General features: G+C 50.0%; 1 protein-coding gene across 1 annotated transcript in view; it reads left to right on the top strand.

Annotated features, from left to right (window-relative positions):
• The window catches only part of LOC306918767 (uncharacterized protein), a 208,682-nt gene extending 191,800 nt beyond the window's left edge, over positions 1–16,882 (top strand). The window contains exons 15-26 of the mRNA XM_079531631.1: positions 136–249; positions 1,274–1,387; positions 2,340–2,453; positions 3,418–3,531; positions 4,966–5,021; positions 5,335–7,204; positions 8,275–8,448; positions 9,399–9,572; positions 9,652–9,807; positions 10,779–10,828; positions 15,722–16,389; positions 16,642–16,882. Of these exons, the coding sequence (XP_079387757.1) occupies positions 136–249; positions 1,274–1,387; positions 2,340–2,453; positions 3,418–3,531; positions 4,966–5,021; positions 5,335–7,204; positions 8,275–8,448; positions 9,399–9,572; positions 9,652–9,807; positions 10,779–10,828; positions 15,722–16,371 (3,586 nt within the window). The 3' untranslated portion in view covers positions 16,372–16,389; positions 16,642–16,882. The remainder of the gene's footprint in view (positions 1–135; positions 250–1,273; positions 1,388–2,339; positions 2,454–3,417; positions 3,532–4,965; positions 5,022–5,334; positions 7,205–8,274; positions 8,449–9,398; positions 9,573–9,651; positions 9,808–10,778; positions 10,829–15,721; positions 16,390–16,641) is intronic.
• Positions 16,883–18,438: the final 1,556 nt, after the last annotated feature.

The raw sequence follows: 18,438 nt of genomic DNA, 5'->3' as shown, positions 1-18,438 counted from the left end.
TCAGTAGCTGAAACCCAAAACCCAAGATGTTGTTTTCTCTCTGCTTGTAGAACGAGACATAATGATTAAGAACGTTTAACAGTGACTTTTTCATTCATAATTATGATAATTGTATAATCTTTGTTATGATTCCAGAAGTGTCCACCACAGAGCAGAGTCTCCAACTCCCAGCCTTCTGTCTGTGAAGAGTGACCGGTCTAAAGGAAATCCTCCTAACTTCAGTAACGAACCTGGACCTCCTGATACACAGTATGTCAACCCTCCTATAAATATATACAACACTATAAATGTATGTATGGTTGTCTCTGCCAGGCTGAATGGTCCAGTCCATGTTTTACACCCTGTCTCTGCCAGGCTGAATGGTCCAGTCCAAGTTTTACACCCTGTCTCTGCCAGGCTGAATGGTCCAGTCCATGTTTTACACCCTGTCTCTGCCAGGCTGAATGGTCCAGTCCATGTTTTACACCCTGTCTCTGCCAGGCTGAATGGTCCAGTCCATGTTTTACACCCAGTCTCTGCCAGGCTGAATTGTCCAGTCCATGTTTTACACCCTGTCTCTGCCAGGCTGAATGGTCCAGTCCATGTTTTACACCCTGTCTCTGCCAGGCTGAATGGTCCAGTCCATGTTTTACACCCTGGCCTTCCGTCTGAGACCAGCTAACGTAAATACGCTTGCGTTGTCGCACCGCGACTTCTCCGAGCAAAAACGCAGGTCTCATTGAAAATGAACTATAGGCTTGTTTTATCGCTCACCGTTTGCAAGGCCCTTACAGTCTAATACTATACAAACAAAGAATAATAACGTTATGTCCTCTCTGTCCGATAGTATCTATAGATTATAAATGACTGTGTGTGCAGTTTGTGAATGAAGTGGTGAGCCTGTCTGCCTGCCTGCCTGCCTGCCTGCCTGCCTGCCTGTCTGTCTGTCTGTGTGTCTGCCTGTCTGTCTGTCTGTCTGTCTGTCTGTCTGTCTGTCTGTCTGTCTGTCTGTCTGTCTGTCTGTCTGGCTGGCTGCCTGCCTGCCTGCCTGTCTGTCTGCCTGCCTTACAAACTAGATCTCTACATGGCGTCTATGTAACCTGCTATTGTATTATTTCTATTGTTCACATATTTCTATGTGTTGTTGTTGCTGCAGTGTTCAGTAGCTGAAACCCAAAACCCAAGATGTTGTTTTCTCTCTGCTTGTAGAACGAGACATAATGATTAAGAACGTTTAACAGTGACTTTTTCATTCATAATTATGATAATTGTATAATCTTTGTTATGATTCCAGAAGTGTCCACCACAGAGCAGAGTCTCCAACTCCCAGCCTTCTGTCTGTGAAGAGTGACCGGTCTAAAGGAAATCCTCCTAACTTCAGTAACGAACCTGGACCTCCTGACTCACAGTATGTCAACCCTCCTATAAATATATACAACACTATAAATGTATGTATGGTTGTCTCTGCCAGGCTGAATGGTCCAGTCCATGTTTTACACCCTGTCTCTTCCAGGCTGAATGGTCCAGTCCATGTTTTACACCCTGTCTCTGCCAGGCTGAATGGTCCAGTCCATGTTTTACACCCTGTCTCTGCCAGGCTGAATGGTCCAGTCCATGTTTTACACCCTGTCTCTGCCAGGCTGAATGGTCCAGTCCATGTTTTACACCCTGTCTCTGCCAGGCTGAATGGTCCAGTCCATGTTTTACACCCTGTCCTTCCGTCTGAGACCAGCTAACGTAAATACGCTTGCGTTGTCGCACCGCGACTTCTCCGAGCAAAAACGCAGGTCTCATTGAAAATGAACTATAGGCTTGTTTTATCGCTCACCGTTTGCAAGGCCCTTACAGTCTAATACTATACAAACAAAGAATAATAACGTTGTGTCCTCTCTGTCCGATAGTATCTATAGATTATAAATGACTGTGTGTGCAGTTTGTGAATGAAGTGGTGAAGCTGTCTGTCTGTCTGCCTGCCTGCCTGCCTGCCTGCCTGTCTGTCTGTCTGTCTGTGTGTCTGCCTGTCTGTCTGTCTGTCTGTCTGTCTGTCTGTCTGTCTGTCTGTCTGTCTGACTGGCTGCCTGTCTGCCTGCCTGTCTGTCTGTCTGTCTGTCTGTCTGTCTGTCTGTCTGTCTTACAAACTAGATCTCTACATGGCGTCTATGTAACCTGCTATTGTATTATTTCTATTGTTCACATATTTCTATGTGTTGTTGTTGCTGCAGTGTTCAGTAGCTGAAACCCAAAACCCAAGATGTTGTTTTCTCTCTGCTTGTAGAACGAGACATAATGATTAAGAACGTTTAACAGTGACTTTTTCATTCATAATTATGATAATTGTATAATCTTTGTTATGATTCCAGAAGTGTCCACCACAGAGCAGAGTCTCCAACTCCCAGCCTTCTGTCTGTGAAGAGTGACCGGTCTAAAGGAAATCCTCCTAACTTCAGTAACGAACCTGGACCTCCTGACTCACAGTATGTCAACCTTCCTATAAATATATACAACACTATAAATGTATGTATGGTTGTCTCTGCCAGGCTGAATGGTCCAGTCCATGTTTTACACCCTGTCTCTGCCAGGCTGAATGGTCCAGTCCATGTTTTACACCCTGTCTCTGCCAGGCTGAATGGTCCAGTCCATGTTTTACACCCTGTCTCTGCCAGGCTGAATGGTCCAGTCCATGTTTTACACCCTGTCCTTCCGTCTGAGACCAGCTAACGTAAATACGCTTGCGTTGTCGCACCGCGACTTCTCCGAGCAAAAACGCAGGTCTCATTGAAAATGAACTATAGGCTTGTTTTATCGCTCACCGTTTGCAAGGCCCTTACAGTCTAATACTATACAAACAAAGAATAATAACGTTGTGTCCTCTCTGTCCGATAGTATCTATAGATTATAAATGACTGTGTGTGCAGTTTGTGAATGAAGTGGTGAAGCTGTCGGTCTGTCTGTCTGTCTGCCTGCCTGTCTGCCTGTCTGTCTGTCTGTCTGTCTGTCTGTCTGTCTGTCTGTCTGTCTGTCTGTCTGTCTGTCTGTCTGTCTGTCTGTCTGTCTGTCTGTCTGTATGCCTGCCTGTCTGTCTGTCTGTCTGTCTGTCTGTCTGTCTGTCTGTCTGTCTGTCTGCCTGTCTGTCTGACTGGCTTCCTGCCTGTCAGTCTGTCTGTCTGTCTGTCTGACTGGCTTCCTGCCTGTCTGTCTGTCTGCCTGCCTTACAAACTAGATCTCTACATGGCGTCTATGTAACCTGCTATTGTATTATTTCTATTGTTCACATATTTCTATGTGTTGTTGTTGCTGCAGTGTTCAGTAGCTGAAACCCAAAACCCAAGATGTTGTTTTCTCTCTGCTTGTAGAACGAGACATAATGATTAAGAACGTTTAACAGTGACTTTTTCATTCATAATTATGATAATTGTATAATCTTTGTTATGATTCCAGAAGTGTCCACCACAGAGCAGAGTCTCCAACTCCCAGCCTTCTGTCTGTGAAGAGTGACCGGTCTAAAGGAAATCCTCCTAACTTCAGTAACGAACCTGGACCTCCTGACTCACAGTATGTCAACCCTCCTATAAATATATACAACACTATAAATGTATGTATGGTTGTCTCTGCCAGGCTGAATGGTCCAGTCCATGTTTTACACCCTGTCTCTGCCAGGCTGAATGGTCCAGTCCATGTTTTACACCCTGTCTCTGCCAGGCTGAATGGTCCAGTCCATGTTTTACACCCTGTCTCTGCCAGGCTGAATGGTCCAGTCCATGTTTTACACCCTGTCTCTGCCAGGCTGAATGGTCCAGTCCATGTTTTACACCCTGTCTCTGCCAGGCTGAATGGTCCAGTCCATGTTTTACACCCTGTCTCTGCCAGGCTGAATGGTCCAGTCCATGTTTTACACCCTGTCTCTGCCAGGCTGAATGGTCCAGTCCATGTTTTACACCCTGTCTCTGCCAGGCTGAATGGTCCAGTCCATGTTTTACACCCTGTCTCTGCCAGGCTGAATGGTCCAGTCCATGTTTTACACCCTGTCCTTCCGTCTGAGACCAGCTAATCTCTGGCACCGTTGGCTTGATGGCAGACTGACTGTACACGTACACACACACACACACCTCATCTTAGCTGTCCATCGTGTCCGATGATGACGCTTGCTTCGGGTCGGGGGGGGGGGGTTCAGCGTTGTTGCCGCTGATGCCACTTGGTGTGGCTGTCGAGGCCGATGCGCGAGCCGCAGATCTTTCCACAGGCGGGACAGGGGATCCCGCCCGCCGGAGGAACGCCGGCTTCTCTCCGGTGTCGCTGGGCGCGTCTCTCGAGCCTCCTCTGTTGGTTGTTGTCGCTTATCTGCGAAATTGCCCTGGCACATGTGACCCGCCAGGCTGAGCGGTCGTGTGCCAGAGCTTCGAGCTGCGTGGGGTTTATGGTAGTGCGCTTTAGGAGGTCTTTGGTGTAGTCCCTGTAGCGCCTCTTCTGTCCACCAGCGGCACGCTTTGCATCATGCAGTTGGCCGTAGAGGACTTGGCGGGGCAGGCGGTGGTCAGGCATGCGGATGGTGTGTCCTATCCATCGCAGGGATGGATAGGACTCAAAATCATGAAAAACACTAAAATGAAATAAAACGGCAAATGAAAATGTTTTAACACTCACCTTTTACAATCTCTAATAACCTAAAACATGAACCTTGGTCTAATAATAATAATAATAATTAAAACGGCAACATTGTCTTATAGTTTTAACCCAAGATGTTGTGTTCTCTTCTACTTGTATAATGAGACCTAATGATAAAGAACGTTTAATAAAAGCTGGTATAGTTTATATATTAAACTATCTATTATCTATATTCTATTGTCTTCATCTATACTGTATGTATCTATATGTATATATTCTATTGTCTTCATCTATACTGTATGTATCTATATGTATATATTCTATTGTCTTCATCTATACTGTATGTATCTATATGTATATATTCTATTGTCTTCATCTCCACAGAGAGACATTCAGAAACACACCTGGACAGAAGACATTCAGAAACAAACCTGGACACAGTAAGACTGGACACATTTTACACTTTACAACATTTTATTTCAATTAATGAAATGTCTAAATAGCAGCAGACTCATCAGATTAAATATACTCGTTGTATTCCTGTATCAATGTCCAAATACAAATACTGATGATAAACACATACATTTAGACTAAAAAAACTATCCAATGTTATTTATTTTAGCCAATTTTCTCCTTTTTTTTTTACAAATTTAGATTTTCTTGAGGATATTTAATACATAGTTTTAATGCTATGGATTGTTCAATGTAAAGTTGTAAATGAAGCATAATGTATTAATTGTCTTCTCATATCAGATGTCAGTCTGCCGGAGGATCTAAAGGTCTATAAGTTCACTTTGGAGAGTCTTGATGGCGTGACATACGTCATTGAACTGCCCTCCTCCCTCTCCAACATCTACACAGACCTCCACCTATCAGCGGGAGGGAGTGAAGGGGTTAATCAGCAACATGAGGTGTGGCAGCTTGAGACCGCCTCCAACATGAAGACCCTCCATGACGTCCTAATCAAGTGCCGTGCCGTCTTTAAGACCCTCCTCCCTGGCAGAGACACACCCAGCAGCAGAGTTCTGACCAAGGGCATCGCTGGCATCGGAAAGACATTCTCTGTGCGTAAGTTCGCTCTGGACTGGGCAAGAGGTTTGGAGAACCAAGACATCATTCTCCTGGTTCTCTTCTCATTCCGGGAGCTGAACTTGGTCCGAGATGAGCAGCACAGTCTTCTCTCACTGATCCATGTTTTCCATCCAACGTTAAAGAAGGTCACAGCAGAGCAGCTCGCTGCCTGGAAAGTTGGCTTCATCGTCGATGGTCTCGATGAAAGCAGGTTTCCGCTGAAATTCCAGAACATAGACGTCGATTCTGATGTCTTCGACAACAATGACGTCGTCTCTGATGTCACGGTGACATCATCGGTGGGCATGCTGCTGACGAACCTCATCAAGGGGAATCTGCTCCCCTCGGCTCTCCTCTGGATAACCACCAGACCTGCAGCAGCCAATCAGATCCCTCCTGCATGCATTGACATGGTGACAGAAGTACGAGGGTTCACAGACCCCCAGAAGGAGGAGTTCTTCAGGAAGATGTTCAGTGAGGATGAGGAGCTGGCCAGCACCATCATCTCACACGTGAAGACATCAAAGAGCATCCACATCATGTGTCACATCCCAGTCTTCTGTTGGATGACCGCTACCGTTGTGGAGGACCTGGTGAAGACAGACGAGACAGGACAGCTGCCCAAGAACCTGACCGGGATGTACAGACACTTCATCTCACTCCAGTTAAGGAGGATGAAGACGAAGTATGACGAGACTCATGAGGTGAAAAGAAAAGAAAAGAAAAAGCAAAAAAGCAAAAAAGAGAGAATCCGAGAAAAAAGAAGGGAGACTGAGAGGTTGTTTCTCCTGAATCTGGGCATGCTGGCGTTTAAACATCTGGAGAAAGGCAGCGTCATGTTCTACCAAGAAGACCTGGAAGAGTGTGGTCTTGATGTGAACGACGCCTCGCTGTACTCGGGAGTGTGCACAGAGATCTTCAAAGAAGAGACCGTTCAATCTCAGAGAAAGATCTACAGCTTTGTTCATCTGAGCATCCAGGAGTTCCTGGCTGCAGTCTACCTGATGCACTGTTTCACACAGAAGAACATGGAGGTCCTGAAGACATTCCTGGGAGGAGAAGAAGAAGAAGAAGAAGAAATGACCCTGGATGTCTTCCTGCAGAGAGCCGTGCAAAAATCCCTGAAGAGTAAGAACGGCCACCTGGACCTCTTTGTCCGCTTCCTTCATGGCCTCTCACTGGAGTCCAACCCGAGTCTGTTAGGAGGCCTGCTGGGTCAGACAGAGAACAGTCCAGAGAGCATCCAGAGAGCCATCAACAACCTGAAGGAGATGACAAATAAAGATGGGAGTCTCTCTCCTGACAGATTCATCAACATCTTCCACTGTCTGATGGAGATGAACGACCACTCAGTACATCAGGAGATCCAACAGTACCTGAAGTCAGCGGACAGATCAAAGACAAGACTGTCTGCGAGCCAGTGTTCAGCTCTGGCCTTCATGCTGCTGACGTCAGAGGAGGTTCTGGAGGAGTTGGACCTGCACCAATACAACACAGTTGGATGGGGGACATTAAGTCTGGTCCCAGCTGTGAGGAACTGCAGAAAGGCTCGGTTAGTAGGCGGGGTGGGGAGGAGAGAGAGAGAGAGAGAGAGAGAGAGGGGGGGGGGGGGAGAGGGGGGGGAAGAGAGGGGGAGAGAGAGAGGAGAGAGAGAGGGGGGAGGGGGAGAGAGAGAGAGAGAGAGAGAGAGGGGGGGGGAGAGAGAGAGAGGGGGGGAGAGAGAGAGAGAGAGGGGGGAGGGAGAGGGGGAGAGAGAGAGAGATAGAGAGAGAGAGAGAGAGAGAGAGAGAGAGAGAGAGATAGATAGATAGATAGATAGAGAGACAGAGAGAGACACACAGAGAGAGAGAGAGGGGGGAGGGAGAGGGGGAGAGAGAGAGAGATAGAGAGAGAGAGAGAGAGAGACACAGAGAGAGACACACAGAGAGAGAGAGAGAGACACAGAGAGAGACACACAGAGAGACACAGAGAGAGAGAGAGAGAGAGAGAGAGACACAGAGAGAGACACACAGAGAGAGAGAGAGAGAGAGAGAGACACAGAGAGAGACACACAGAGAGAGAGAGAGAGAGAGAGGGGGGGGGTGGGGAGGAGGGAGGGAGGGAGGGGAGGGAGGAGAGAGAGAGGGGGGGTGGGGGAGGAGAGAGAGAGGGGGGGGAGGGGAGAGAGAGAGAGAGAGGGGGGGGGAGAGGGGGGGAGAGAGGGGGAGAGGGAGAGGGGGAGAGAGAGGGGGACACGGACACGGGGAGAGAGAGAGAGGGACACGGACAGAGGGAGAGACGGACACGGGGAGAGGGAGAGAGAATCATGGAATGTGATGATTTATCCATAAATGCAGATTCTAGATCCATACGAGTTACACACTAGTATTAATATAGATCACTGGGATGTTTTCTGGTTCTCTGTTCTTATGACCTGTCAATATCTGACCAACTAGACATTGGTACCCCTATTTGTACCCCTAGACATTGGTACCCCTATTGGTACCCCTAGACATTGGTACCCCTATTGGTACCCCTAGACATTGGTACATTTACATTACACTTTATAGTTAATTTCCTTGAACATGAACTTGATCTAATCTGTGTTGATAATCACTGATTTTACATCATCTACATTTACAGACTTGTTGGCTGTGACCTCCGTCAGCCAGCATATGAGATTGTGGCTTCAGCTCTCAGCTCTAATCCTTCACATCTAAGAGAATTGGACATCAGTTATAATGACATAACGGATCCATCCATGGACCTGCTCTCTGCTGCATTGAAGAGTCCAAACTGTCAACTGGAGATACTGAGGTCACATTATTATTTAGATTCGTTCTGTTTTATTATGTATTGTTTAATTATAATAACAACAGTGTGAATAAGGTTGACATCATGGTATCCCACACTGATTAGAATAATTATATGGTCAGAGTTTGTGTTGTCTAGTTCACACTCTCACATCACAGTACAGTAACTACAATATGTGATCCATCATGGCTGCTAGGGGATTATCATTATCAATGCTACGGTACAGTAACTACAATATGTGATCCATCATGGCTGCTAGGGGATTATCATTATCAATGCTACGGTACAGTAACTACAATATGTGATCCATCATGGCTGCTAGGGGATTATCATTATCAATGCTACGGTACAGTAACTACAATATGTGATCCATCATGGCTGCTAGGGGATTATCATTATCAATGCTACGGTACAGTAACTACAATATGTGATCCATCATGGCTGCTAGGGGATTATCATTATCAATGCTACAGTACAGTAACTACAATATGTGATCCATCATGGCTGCTAGGGGATTATCATTATCAATGCTACGGTACAGTAACTACAATATGTGATCCATCATGGCTGCTAGGGGATTATCATTATCAATGCTACGGTACAGTAACTACAATATGTGATCCATCATGGCTGCTAGGGGATTATCATTATCAATGCTACGGTACAATAACTACAATATGTGATCCATCATGGCTGCTAGGGGATTATCATTATCAATGCTACGGTACAGTAACTACAATATGTGATCCATCATGGCTGCTAGGGGATTATCATTATCAATGCTACGGTACAGTAACTACAATATGTGATCCATCATGGCTGCTAGGGGATTATCATTATCAATGCTACGGTACAGTAACTACAATATGTTGTCCTGCCTTCTCTTTCCATCTCTTGGGGTCTTTACTCCAAACCTCTGATATTCAGTCCAGATATTTCATGTGTAATTACAGACTTGCTGGCTGTACCATCACACAGACAGGACTTGAAGTTCTGCTCTCAGCTCTCAGCTCTAATCTTCTCCATCTGAGAGAATTGGACCTCAGTTTCATCTGCCTGCAGGAATCACAACTGCTCCAGCTCTCTGCTGTCCTGAAGAGTCCACAGTGTGGACTGCAGATCCTGGGGTAAAGAATGTGTGTTCTCTCTGTGTGGATCTCTACTTGAACATCAACAGCACTTTGTTAAATGTGTATTTCTCTGCAGGTTGTCAGGCTGTGGAGTCACAGAGGAAGGCTGTTCTGCTCTGGCTTCAGCTGTGACCGCCAACCCCTCCTCCCAGCTGAAACAGCTGGACTTGAACTTCAGCCACTTAGGAGAGTCTGCTCTGAAGGAGCTGTCTGCTGCTCTGGAGACTGTCAAGTGAGTCGACTATAGGACTGTGTCCATGTTGGTCAGTAGACTATAGGACTGTGTCCATGTTGGTCAGTAGACTATAGGACTGTGTCCATGGTGGTCAGTAGACTATAGGACTGTGTCCATGGTGGTCAGTAGACTATAGGACTGTGTCCATGTTGGTCAGTAGACTATAGGACTGTGTCCATGTTGGTCAGTAGACTATAGGACTGTGTCCATGTTGGTCAGTAGACTATAGGACTGTGTCCATGTTGGTCAGCAGACTATAGGACTGTGTCCATGTTGGTCAGTAGACTATAGGACTGTGTCCATGTTGGTCAGTAGACTATAGGACTGTGTCCATGTTGGTCAGTAGACTATAGGACTGTGTCCTGCATGTTGGTCAGTAGACTATAGGACTGTGTCCATGTTGGTCAGTAGACTATAGGACTGTGTCCATGTTGGTCAGTAGACTATAGGACTGTGTCCATGTTGGTCAGTAGACTATAGGACTGTGTCCATGTTGGTCAGTAGACTATAGGACTGTGTCCATGTTGGTCAGTAGATTATAGGACTGTGTCCATGGTGGTCAGTAGACTATAGATCATAATCTATAATTTAACACACAGAGAAAGACTGTTTAAACTAGAAACATGTGCTCCTCAGAACACAGGTCTCCGCCAGGACGGGTAGCTTATTGTGAGCCAGGAATGTTTCACAGTCAATCAGACACTGCGTTCATGATTTGAAGCATATTGTTCAAAACGAGACACTCCTGCAAACTATGGAAGCCAATCTTATCCAAATCTGAGAGATACGTCTTAATCACATGACCATAGAGATATGGTGTAGCAATGTGTGTGATGTTTGGACAGAGTCTGTGGGAGAATGATGACAACATGTGTTCAGTAAATATTTGGTGGGACTAAAACAGGCCGATGTGAGACATTAAGCAGCAGAGGTTTTGACTTGATTCATTGTTGTTCTACTTCCTACAGTGTGAATCATGGAGGAGAACACTGGACTAAACCTCAACTCCTTACAACACGTGAGTCTGTCTGTCTGTCTGTCTGTCTGTCTGTCTGTCTGTCTGTCTGTCTGTCTGTCTGTCTGTCTGTCTGTCTGTCTGTCTGTCTGTCTAGCCCATTAACCCATTCTAGACGGGAACAACCAGTTCATAGCCGCGCTATGAACTTGTAGATCTGCTATTTTTGAAAAATCGTGGAAATGTGGCGCAAATCTTTGCTTCTGGGGGGGGGGGGGGGGGGGTCCCTGGAACAACATATTTTCAGATGGGGGTCGGCGGCCAAATTCAGATAATTCTGGGGCTCCTTGACATGAAATAGTTTGAGAACCACTGACAGAAACATGAGGTTTTTCAGAAAATACATTTTGTAGAATCGTCATCAGGTATAAATGGATTAAGACAGTTTTCTTAAAAACGTATCAGTGGTGCTCAAACTTTTTCATGTCATGGACAAATTATCTGTATGACCGCGGACCCCCTTCTGAAAATATGTTGTTCCAGGGACCCCCCAGAAGCAAAGATTTGAGGTAAAAATGTTCGCTCTGAAAGAATATATATTCAAAGATTTGTGCCACATTTTCACGATTTTTCAAAAATAGCAGATCTACAAGCTTGTAGGGAACACAGACGCATTCCAGGTCTTAATGGGTTAACCCATTAAAGCCTGCGTCCTGATGTTGGACAGTTCTTAATACGTGAACATTCATCCAAATATCAGATCTACAAGCTCAACGCAAGCTCAACGTGAGCTTGTAGATCGTTTATTTTCAACAGAGTTGGAGTGTGGTCCTGGAGACACCAAGCGGTCCATGAAGGGTTAAAGTGGTCATGGTTCTCAATGTGGGGTCCGGGGACCCCCAGGGTTCCTTTGTGGGGTTCCAGGGGGACCTTCAGGGGGTCCGGGGACCCCCAGGGTTCCTTGGTGGGGTTCCAGGGGGACCTTCAGGGGTTCCAGGGGGACCCCCAGGGGTCCTTGGAGGGTTCCAGGGGGACCCCCAGGGGTCCTTGGACGGTTCCAGGGGGTCCGGGGACCCCCAGGGTTCCTTGGAGGGTTCCAGGGGGTCCCCAGGGGTCCTTGGAGGGTTCCAGGGTTCCATGGGGACCCCCAGGGGTCCTTGGAGTGTTCCAGGGGGTCCCCAGGGGTCCTGGTTCCATGGGGACCCCCAGGGGTCCTTGGAGTGTTCCAGGGGGTCCCCAGGGGTCCTGGTTCCAGGGGGTCCCCAGGGGTCCTTGGAGGGTTCCAGGGGGTCCCCAGGGGTCCTTGGAGGGTTCCAGGGGTCCTTGGAGGGGTCCGGGGACTCCCAGGGGTCCTTGGAGGGTTCCAGGGGGTCCTTCAGTGGGTCCGGGGACCCCCAGGGTTCCTTGGAGAGTTCCATGGGGACCCCCAGGGGTCCTTGGAGGGTTCCAGGGGGTCCCCAGGGGTCCTTGGAGGGGTCCAGGGGGTCCCCAGGGGTCCTTGGAGGGGTCCAGGGGGTCCTTGGAGGGGTCCAGGGGGTCCCCAGGGGTCCTTGGAGGGGTCCAGGGGGTCCCCAGGGGTCCTTGGAGGGTTCCATGGGGACCCCCAGGGTTCCTTGGTGGGGTTCCATGGGGACCCCCAGGGTTCCTTGGTGGGGTTCCAGGGGGACCCCCAGGGGTCCTTGGAGGGGTCCAGGGGGTCCCCAGGGGTCCTTGGAGGGTTCCATGGGGACCCCCAGGGTTCCTTGGTGGGGTTCCATGGGGACCCCCAGGGGTCCTTGGAGGGTTCCAGGGGGACCCCCAGGGGTCCTTGGAGGGTTCCAGGGGGTCAGGGGACCCCCAGGGGTCCTTGGAGGGTTCCAGGGGGTCCCCAGGGGTCCTTGGAGGGTTCCAGGGGGTCAGGGGACTCCCAGGGGTCCTTGGAGGGTGACCCCCAGGGGTCCTTGGAGGGTTCCAGGGGGTCCCCAGGGGTCCTTGGAGGGTTCCAGGGGGTCCGGGGACTCCCAGGGGTCCTTGGAGGGTTCCAGGGGGACCCCCAGGGGTCCTTGGAGGGTTCCAGGGGGACCCCAGGGGTCCTTGGAGGGTTCCAGGGGGTCCCCAGGGGTCCTTGGAGGGTTCCAGGGGGTCCCCAGGGGTCCTTGGAGGGGTCCAGGGGGTCCGGGGACTCCCAGGGGTCCTTGGAGGGTTCCAGGGGGACCCCCAGGGGTCCTTGGAGGGTTCCAGGGGGACCCCAGGGGTCCTTGGAGGGTTCCAGGGGGTCCCCAGGGGTCCTTGGAGGGTTCCAGGGGGTCCCCAGGGGTCCTTGGAGGGTTCCAGGGTTCCATGGGGACCCCCAGGGGTCCTTGGAGTGTTCCAGGGGGTCCCCAGGGGTCCTGGTTCCATGGGGACCCCCAGGGGTCCTTGGAGTGTTCCAGGGGGTCCCCAGGGGTCCTGGTTCCAGGGGGTCCCCAGGGGTCCTTGGAGGGTTCCAGGGGGTCCCCAGGGGTCCTTGGAGGGTTCCAGGGGTCCTTGGAGGGGTCCGGGGACTCCCAGGGGTCCTTGGAGGGTTCCAGGGGGTCCTTCAGTGGGTCCGGGGACCCCCAGGGTTCCTTGGAGAGTTCCATGGGGACCCCCAGGGGTCCTTGGAGGGTTCCAGGGGGTCCCCAGGGGTCCTTGGAGGGGTCCAGGGGGTCCCCAGGGGTCCTTGGAGGGGTCCAGGGGGTCCTTGGAGGGGTCCAGGGGGTCCCCAGGGGTCCTTGGAGGGGTCCAGGGGGTCCCCAGGGGTCCTTGGAGGGTTCCATGGGGACCCCCAGGGTTCCTTGGTGGGGTTCCATGGGGACCCCCAGGGTTCCTTGGTGGGGTTCCAGGGGGACCCCCAGGGGTCCTTGGAGGGGTCCAGGGGGTCCCCAGGGGTCCTTGGAGGGTTCCATGGGGACCCCCAGGGTTCCTTGGTGGGGTTCCATGGGGACCCCCAGGGGTCCTTGGAGGGTTCCAGGGGGACCCCCAGGGGTCCTTGGAGGGTTCCAGGGGGTCAGGGGACCCCCAGGGGTCCTTGGAGGGTTCCAGGGGGTCCCCAGGGGTCCTTGGAGGGTTCCAGGGGGTCCCCAGGGGTCCTTGGAGGGTTCCAGGGGGTCAGGGGACTCCCAGGGGTCCTTGGAGGGTGACCCCCAGGGGTCCTTGGAGGGTTCCAGGGGGTCCCCAGGGGTCCTTGGAGGGTTCCAGGGGGTCCGGGGACTCCCAGGGGTCCTTGGAGGGTTCCAGGGGGACCCCCAGGGGTCCTTGGAGGGTTCCAGGGGGACCCCAGGGGTCCTTGGAGGGTTCCAGGGGGACCCCAGGGGTCCTTGGAGGGTTCCAGGGGGTCCCCAGGGGTCCTTGGAGGGGTCCAGGGGGTCCGGGGACTCCCAGGGGTCCTTGGAGGGTTCCAGGGGGACCCCCAGGGGTCCTTGGAGGGTTCCAGGGGGACCCCAGGGGTCCTTGGAGGGTTCCAGGGGGTCCCCAGGGGTCCTTGGAGGGTTCCAGGGGGTCCCCAGGGGTCCTTGGAGGGTTCCAGGGGGTCCGGGGACTCCCAGGGGTCCTTGGAGGGGTCCAGGGTGTCCCCAGGGGTCCTTGGAGGGTTCCAGGGGGTCCGGGGACTCCCAGGGGTCCTTGGAGGGTTCCAGGGGGTCCCCAGGGGTCCTTGGAGGGTTCCAGGGGGTCCCCAGGGGTCCTTGGAGGGTTCCAGGGGGTCCTTGGAGGGTTCCAGGGGGTCCCCAGCTAAAGTGGTTAAAATGAATGTTCACGTATTAAGAACTGTCCAACTTCGGGATGCAGGCTTTAAGGGGTTAATGGTTCTGAGCTTGTAGATCTGATATTTTAGACAGATTTTGTGTAGAGGGAACAGACAGACAGACAGACAGTTAAACCCATTAAGACCTGGAATGCGTCTGTGTCCCCTAAGGGAGCTTGTAGGTCTGCTATTTTTGAAAAATCGTGAAAATGTGGCACAAATCTTTGAATATATATTCTTTCAAACTATTTCATGTCAAGGAGCCCCAGAATTATCTGTATTTGGCCGCCGACCCCCATCTGAAAATATGTTGTTCCAGGGACCCCCCCACCCCCCCCAGAAGCAAAGATTTGAGTTAAAAACGTTCGCTCTGAAAGAATATATAATTTTATTCAAAGATTTGCGCCACATTTTCTCGATTTTTCTAAAATAGCAGATCTACAAGTTCATAGGGGTCCTTGGAGGGTTCCAGGGGGTCCGGGGACGTGTTGCGGTGTGACGCGTTGTGAGCTTGTAGATCTGCTATCTTCAGATAGTCAGTGTATATAATATGGTTGAAGTGGTTCCACTGATTCTGATACTGTAAACATGAATGTTGCTGAGGACCCCCTGGAACACCTCAAGGACCCCTGGGGGTCCCCGGACCCCCTGGAACACCTCAAGGACCCCTGGGGGTCCCTGGAACACCTCAAGGACCCCTGGGGGTCCCTGACCCCTGGAACACCTCAAGGTCCCCTGGGGGTCCCTGGAACACCTCAAGGACCCCTGGGGGTCCCCGGACCCCCTGGAACCCTCCAAGGACCCCTGGGGACCCCCTGGAACACCTCAAGGACCCCTGGGGGTCCCTGGAACACCTCAAGGACCCCTGGGGGTCCCCGGACCCCCTGGAACACCTCAAGGACCCCTGGGGGTCCCTGGAACACACTGAGAACCATTCATGATCTATACATCCTCACAATATTCATGTTTAAAGTTCCCCCCCCAGCCACCCCCCCCCCTCCATGCCGTCCCCCCCCCCTCCGTGTGTGTGTGTGTGTGTGTGTGTGTGTGTGTGTGTGTGTGTGTGTGTGTGTGTGTGTGTGTGTGTGTGTGTGTGTGTGTGTGTGTGTGTGTGTGTGTGTGTGTGTGTGTGTGTGTGTGTGTGTGTGTGTGTGTGTGTGTCAGTCATTCAGTGAATGATGTATTTAATGTGTACTGTGTTGTTTTCTCATCAGATTTCCAGCGTCTCACTCTGGACACAAACACAGCAAACCCAGTCCTCTCTCTGTCTGAGAACAACAGGAAGGCGACACGTCAGGATGATCAGCCTCATTCATATCCTGATCATCCTGACAGGTTTGATAGAACGATTCAGGTTCTGAGTTCAGAGAGTGTAGATGAACGCTGCTACAGTGAGGTACAGTTCAGTGGAGAGGTTCTGATAGGAGTGACTGACAGAGACATCAGTAGGAAAGGAGCGGGTCAGGACTGTGGGTTTGGAAGGAATGAACATTCCTGGAGTCTGTACTGTAGAGACGGTCACCATGGTGAGCTTTACTCTGTCCATCACAATAGTAAGGAGACTTACCTTCCTATCCGTCCCTCTGGCTCCACCAGAGTAGCAGTGTATCTGGACCGTCCCGCTGGGACTCTGTCCTTCTACAGAGTGTTAGAGGACACTCTGACTCACCTGTACACCTTCCAGACCACCTTCACTCAAGCTCTGTACGCTGGGTTTGGGATTTACACTGACTCCTCCTCTGTGTCTCTGTGTGAGGACAGACAGGCTGTGAGGACAGACAGACAGGCTGTGAGGACAGACAGACAGGCTGTGAGGACAGACAGACAGGCTGTGAGGACAGACAGACAGTGTGTTGTATTATAATGTAATAATCAGGAACAGGTGTGGTGGGGGGGGGGGGGGGGTGTTTAATGAATATGGTTTGGTTTCCATAGTGACGGGGGGGTGGGGGGGGCTCTGTGTGTCTCTAACACAAACTATTTTTAGACAGGGGTCATCTGAGGGTCATATGGGGTCATCTGAGGTTATCTGAGGGTCATCTGAGGGTCATCTGGGGTCATCTGAGGGTCATCTGAGGTCATCTGGGGTCATCTGAGGGTCATCTGAGGTCAGGGGTCGAGGTTGAAGTTACAGTGTGTTTGTATAGGAAGGGGGCGGGGCCTCTTTAACACCATTTCAGTATAAAAGTCAATCAGATAAATTATAGTTTGACTTTATTATCGTTTTGCATCTTTGTGACAGAATGTTGTGGAAAATCTACATCTAAAAACCATAACATGTAATTTCACGTTTATGTTGAACCTGAATGTATATTTACTCATATCTTCAATAAGATGTAACCAATGCTGTTGTTTAAAGAAGAAGTAAATAATTAAAAAATATAAAGAAAAGAAAGAAAAACATTTTGGATGTAACTTTTTGCAGTGATGGTCTTTCACCTTTCTGTGCACACACACACACACACACACACACACACACACACACACACACACACACACACACACACACACACACACACACACACACACACACACACACACACACACACACACAAACACACGCTACACCCGTCCCAGACTCTTCTCCCTTCTCTAAAACACCCTGGACAACGCTCCACACGTCCCAGACTCTTCTCCCTTCTCTAAAACACCCTGGACAACGCTCCACACGTCCCAGACTCTTCTCCCTTCTCTAAAACACCCTGGACAACGCTCCACACGTCCCAGACTCTTCTCCCTTCTCTAAAACACCCTGGACAACGCTCCACACGTCCCAGACTCTTCTCCCTTCTCTAAAACACCCTGGACAACGCTCCACACGTCCCAGACTCTTCTCCCTTCTCTAAAACACCCTGGACAACGCTCCACACGTCCCAGACTCTTCTCCCTTCTCTAAAACACCCTGGACAACGCTCCACACGTCCCAGACTCTTCTCCCTTCTCTAAAACACCCTGGACAATGCTCCACACGTCCCAGACTTTTCTCCCTTCTCTAAAACACCCTGGACAACGCTCCACACGTCCCAGACTCTTCTCCCTTCTCTAAAACACCCTGGACAACGCTCCACACGTCCCAGACTCTTCTCCCTTCTCTAAAACACCCTGGACAACGCTCCACGCGTCCCAGACTCTTCTCCCTTCTCTAAAACACCCTGGACAACGCTCCACACGTCCCAGACTCTTCTGCCTTCTCTAAAACACCCTGGACAACGCTCCACACGTCCCAGACTCTTCTCCCTTCTCTAAAACACCACCTCAGAAAATATGTGTCTCTCCAAGTACCTCCATAATAACTGATGTTAATACCTGCCCTTGTTGTTCCATTCCTAACCCATTTTGGACAGGAACCCCATTTGGTGTTTTAAGCATTCTGTTATACTTTAGCTATTAAAAAAAGCAGATCTACAAGCTTGTAGCTACGAGCTTGTAGGTCTGCTATTTTTGAAAAAGCGTGAAAATGTGGTGCAAATCTTGTGTTTTAAACTCAAATCTTTGCTTCTGGAGGGGTCACTGAACAACATAATGATGGGGGTCGGCGGCCAATTATTACATATAGTTTTTGGGGTCCTTGACATGAAATATTGAGCACCATTGCCATATAAACATTATGTTTCTATGTTTCTATATTCACGTCTAGGTGTGATGTCGTGTTTATAACGTGACTAATCCCTTCTCAAATCTTCTATTAACGTCTAGGTGTGATGTCGTGTTTATAACGTGACTAATCCGTTCTCAAATCTTCTATTAACGTCTAGGTGTGATGTCGTGTTTATAACGTGACTAATCCGTTCTCAAATCTTCTATTAACGTCTAGGTGTGATGTCGTGTTTATAACGTGATTAATCCCTTCTCAAATCTTCTATTAACGTCTAGGTGTGATGTCGTGTTTATAACGTGATTAATCCCTTCTCAAATCTTCTATTAACGTCTA

This window comes from Electrona antarctica (assembly GCF_951216825.1).
Source record: "Electrona antarctica genome assembly, contig: scaffold_90, whole genome shotgun sequence".
Classification (NCBI taxonomy): Eukaryota; Metazoa; Chordata; class Actinopteri; order Myctophiformes; family Myctophidae; genus Electrona; species Electrona antarctica.
Note: the sequence above shows the minus strand (reverse complement) of the source record. Positions and strands in the feature narration are given on the sequence as shown.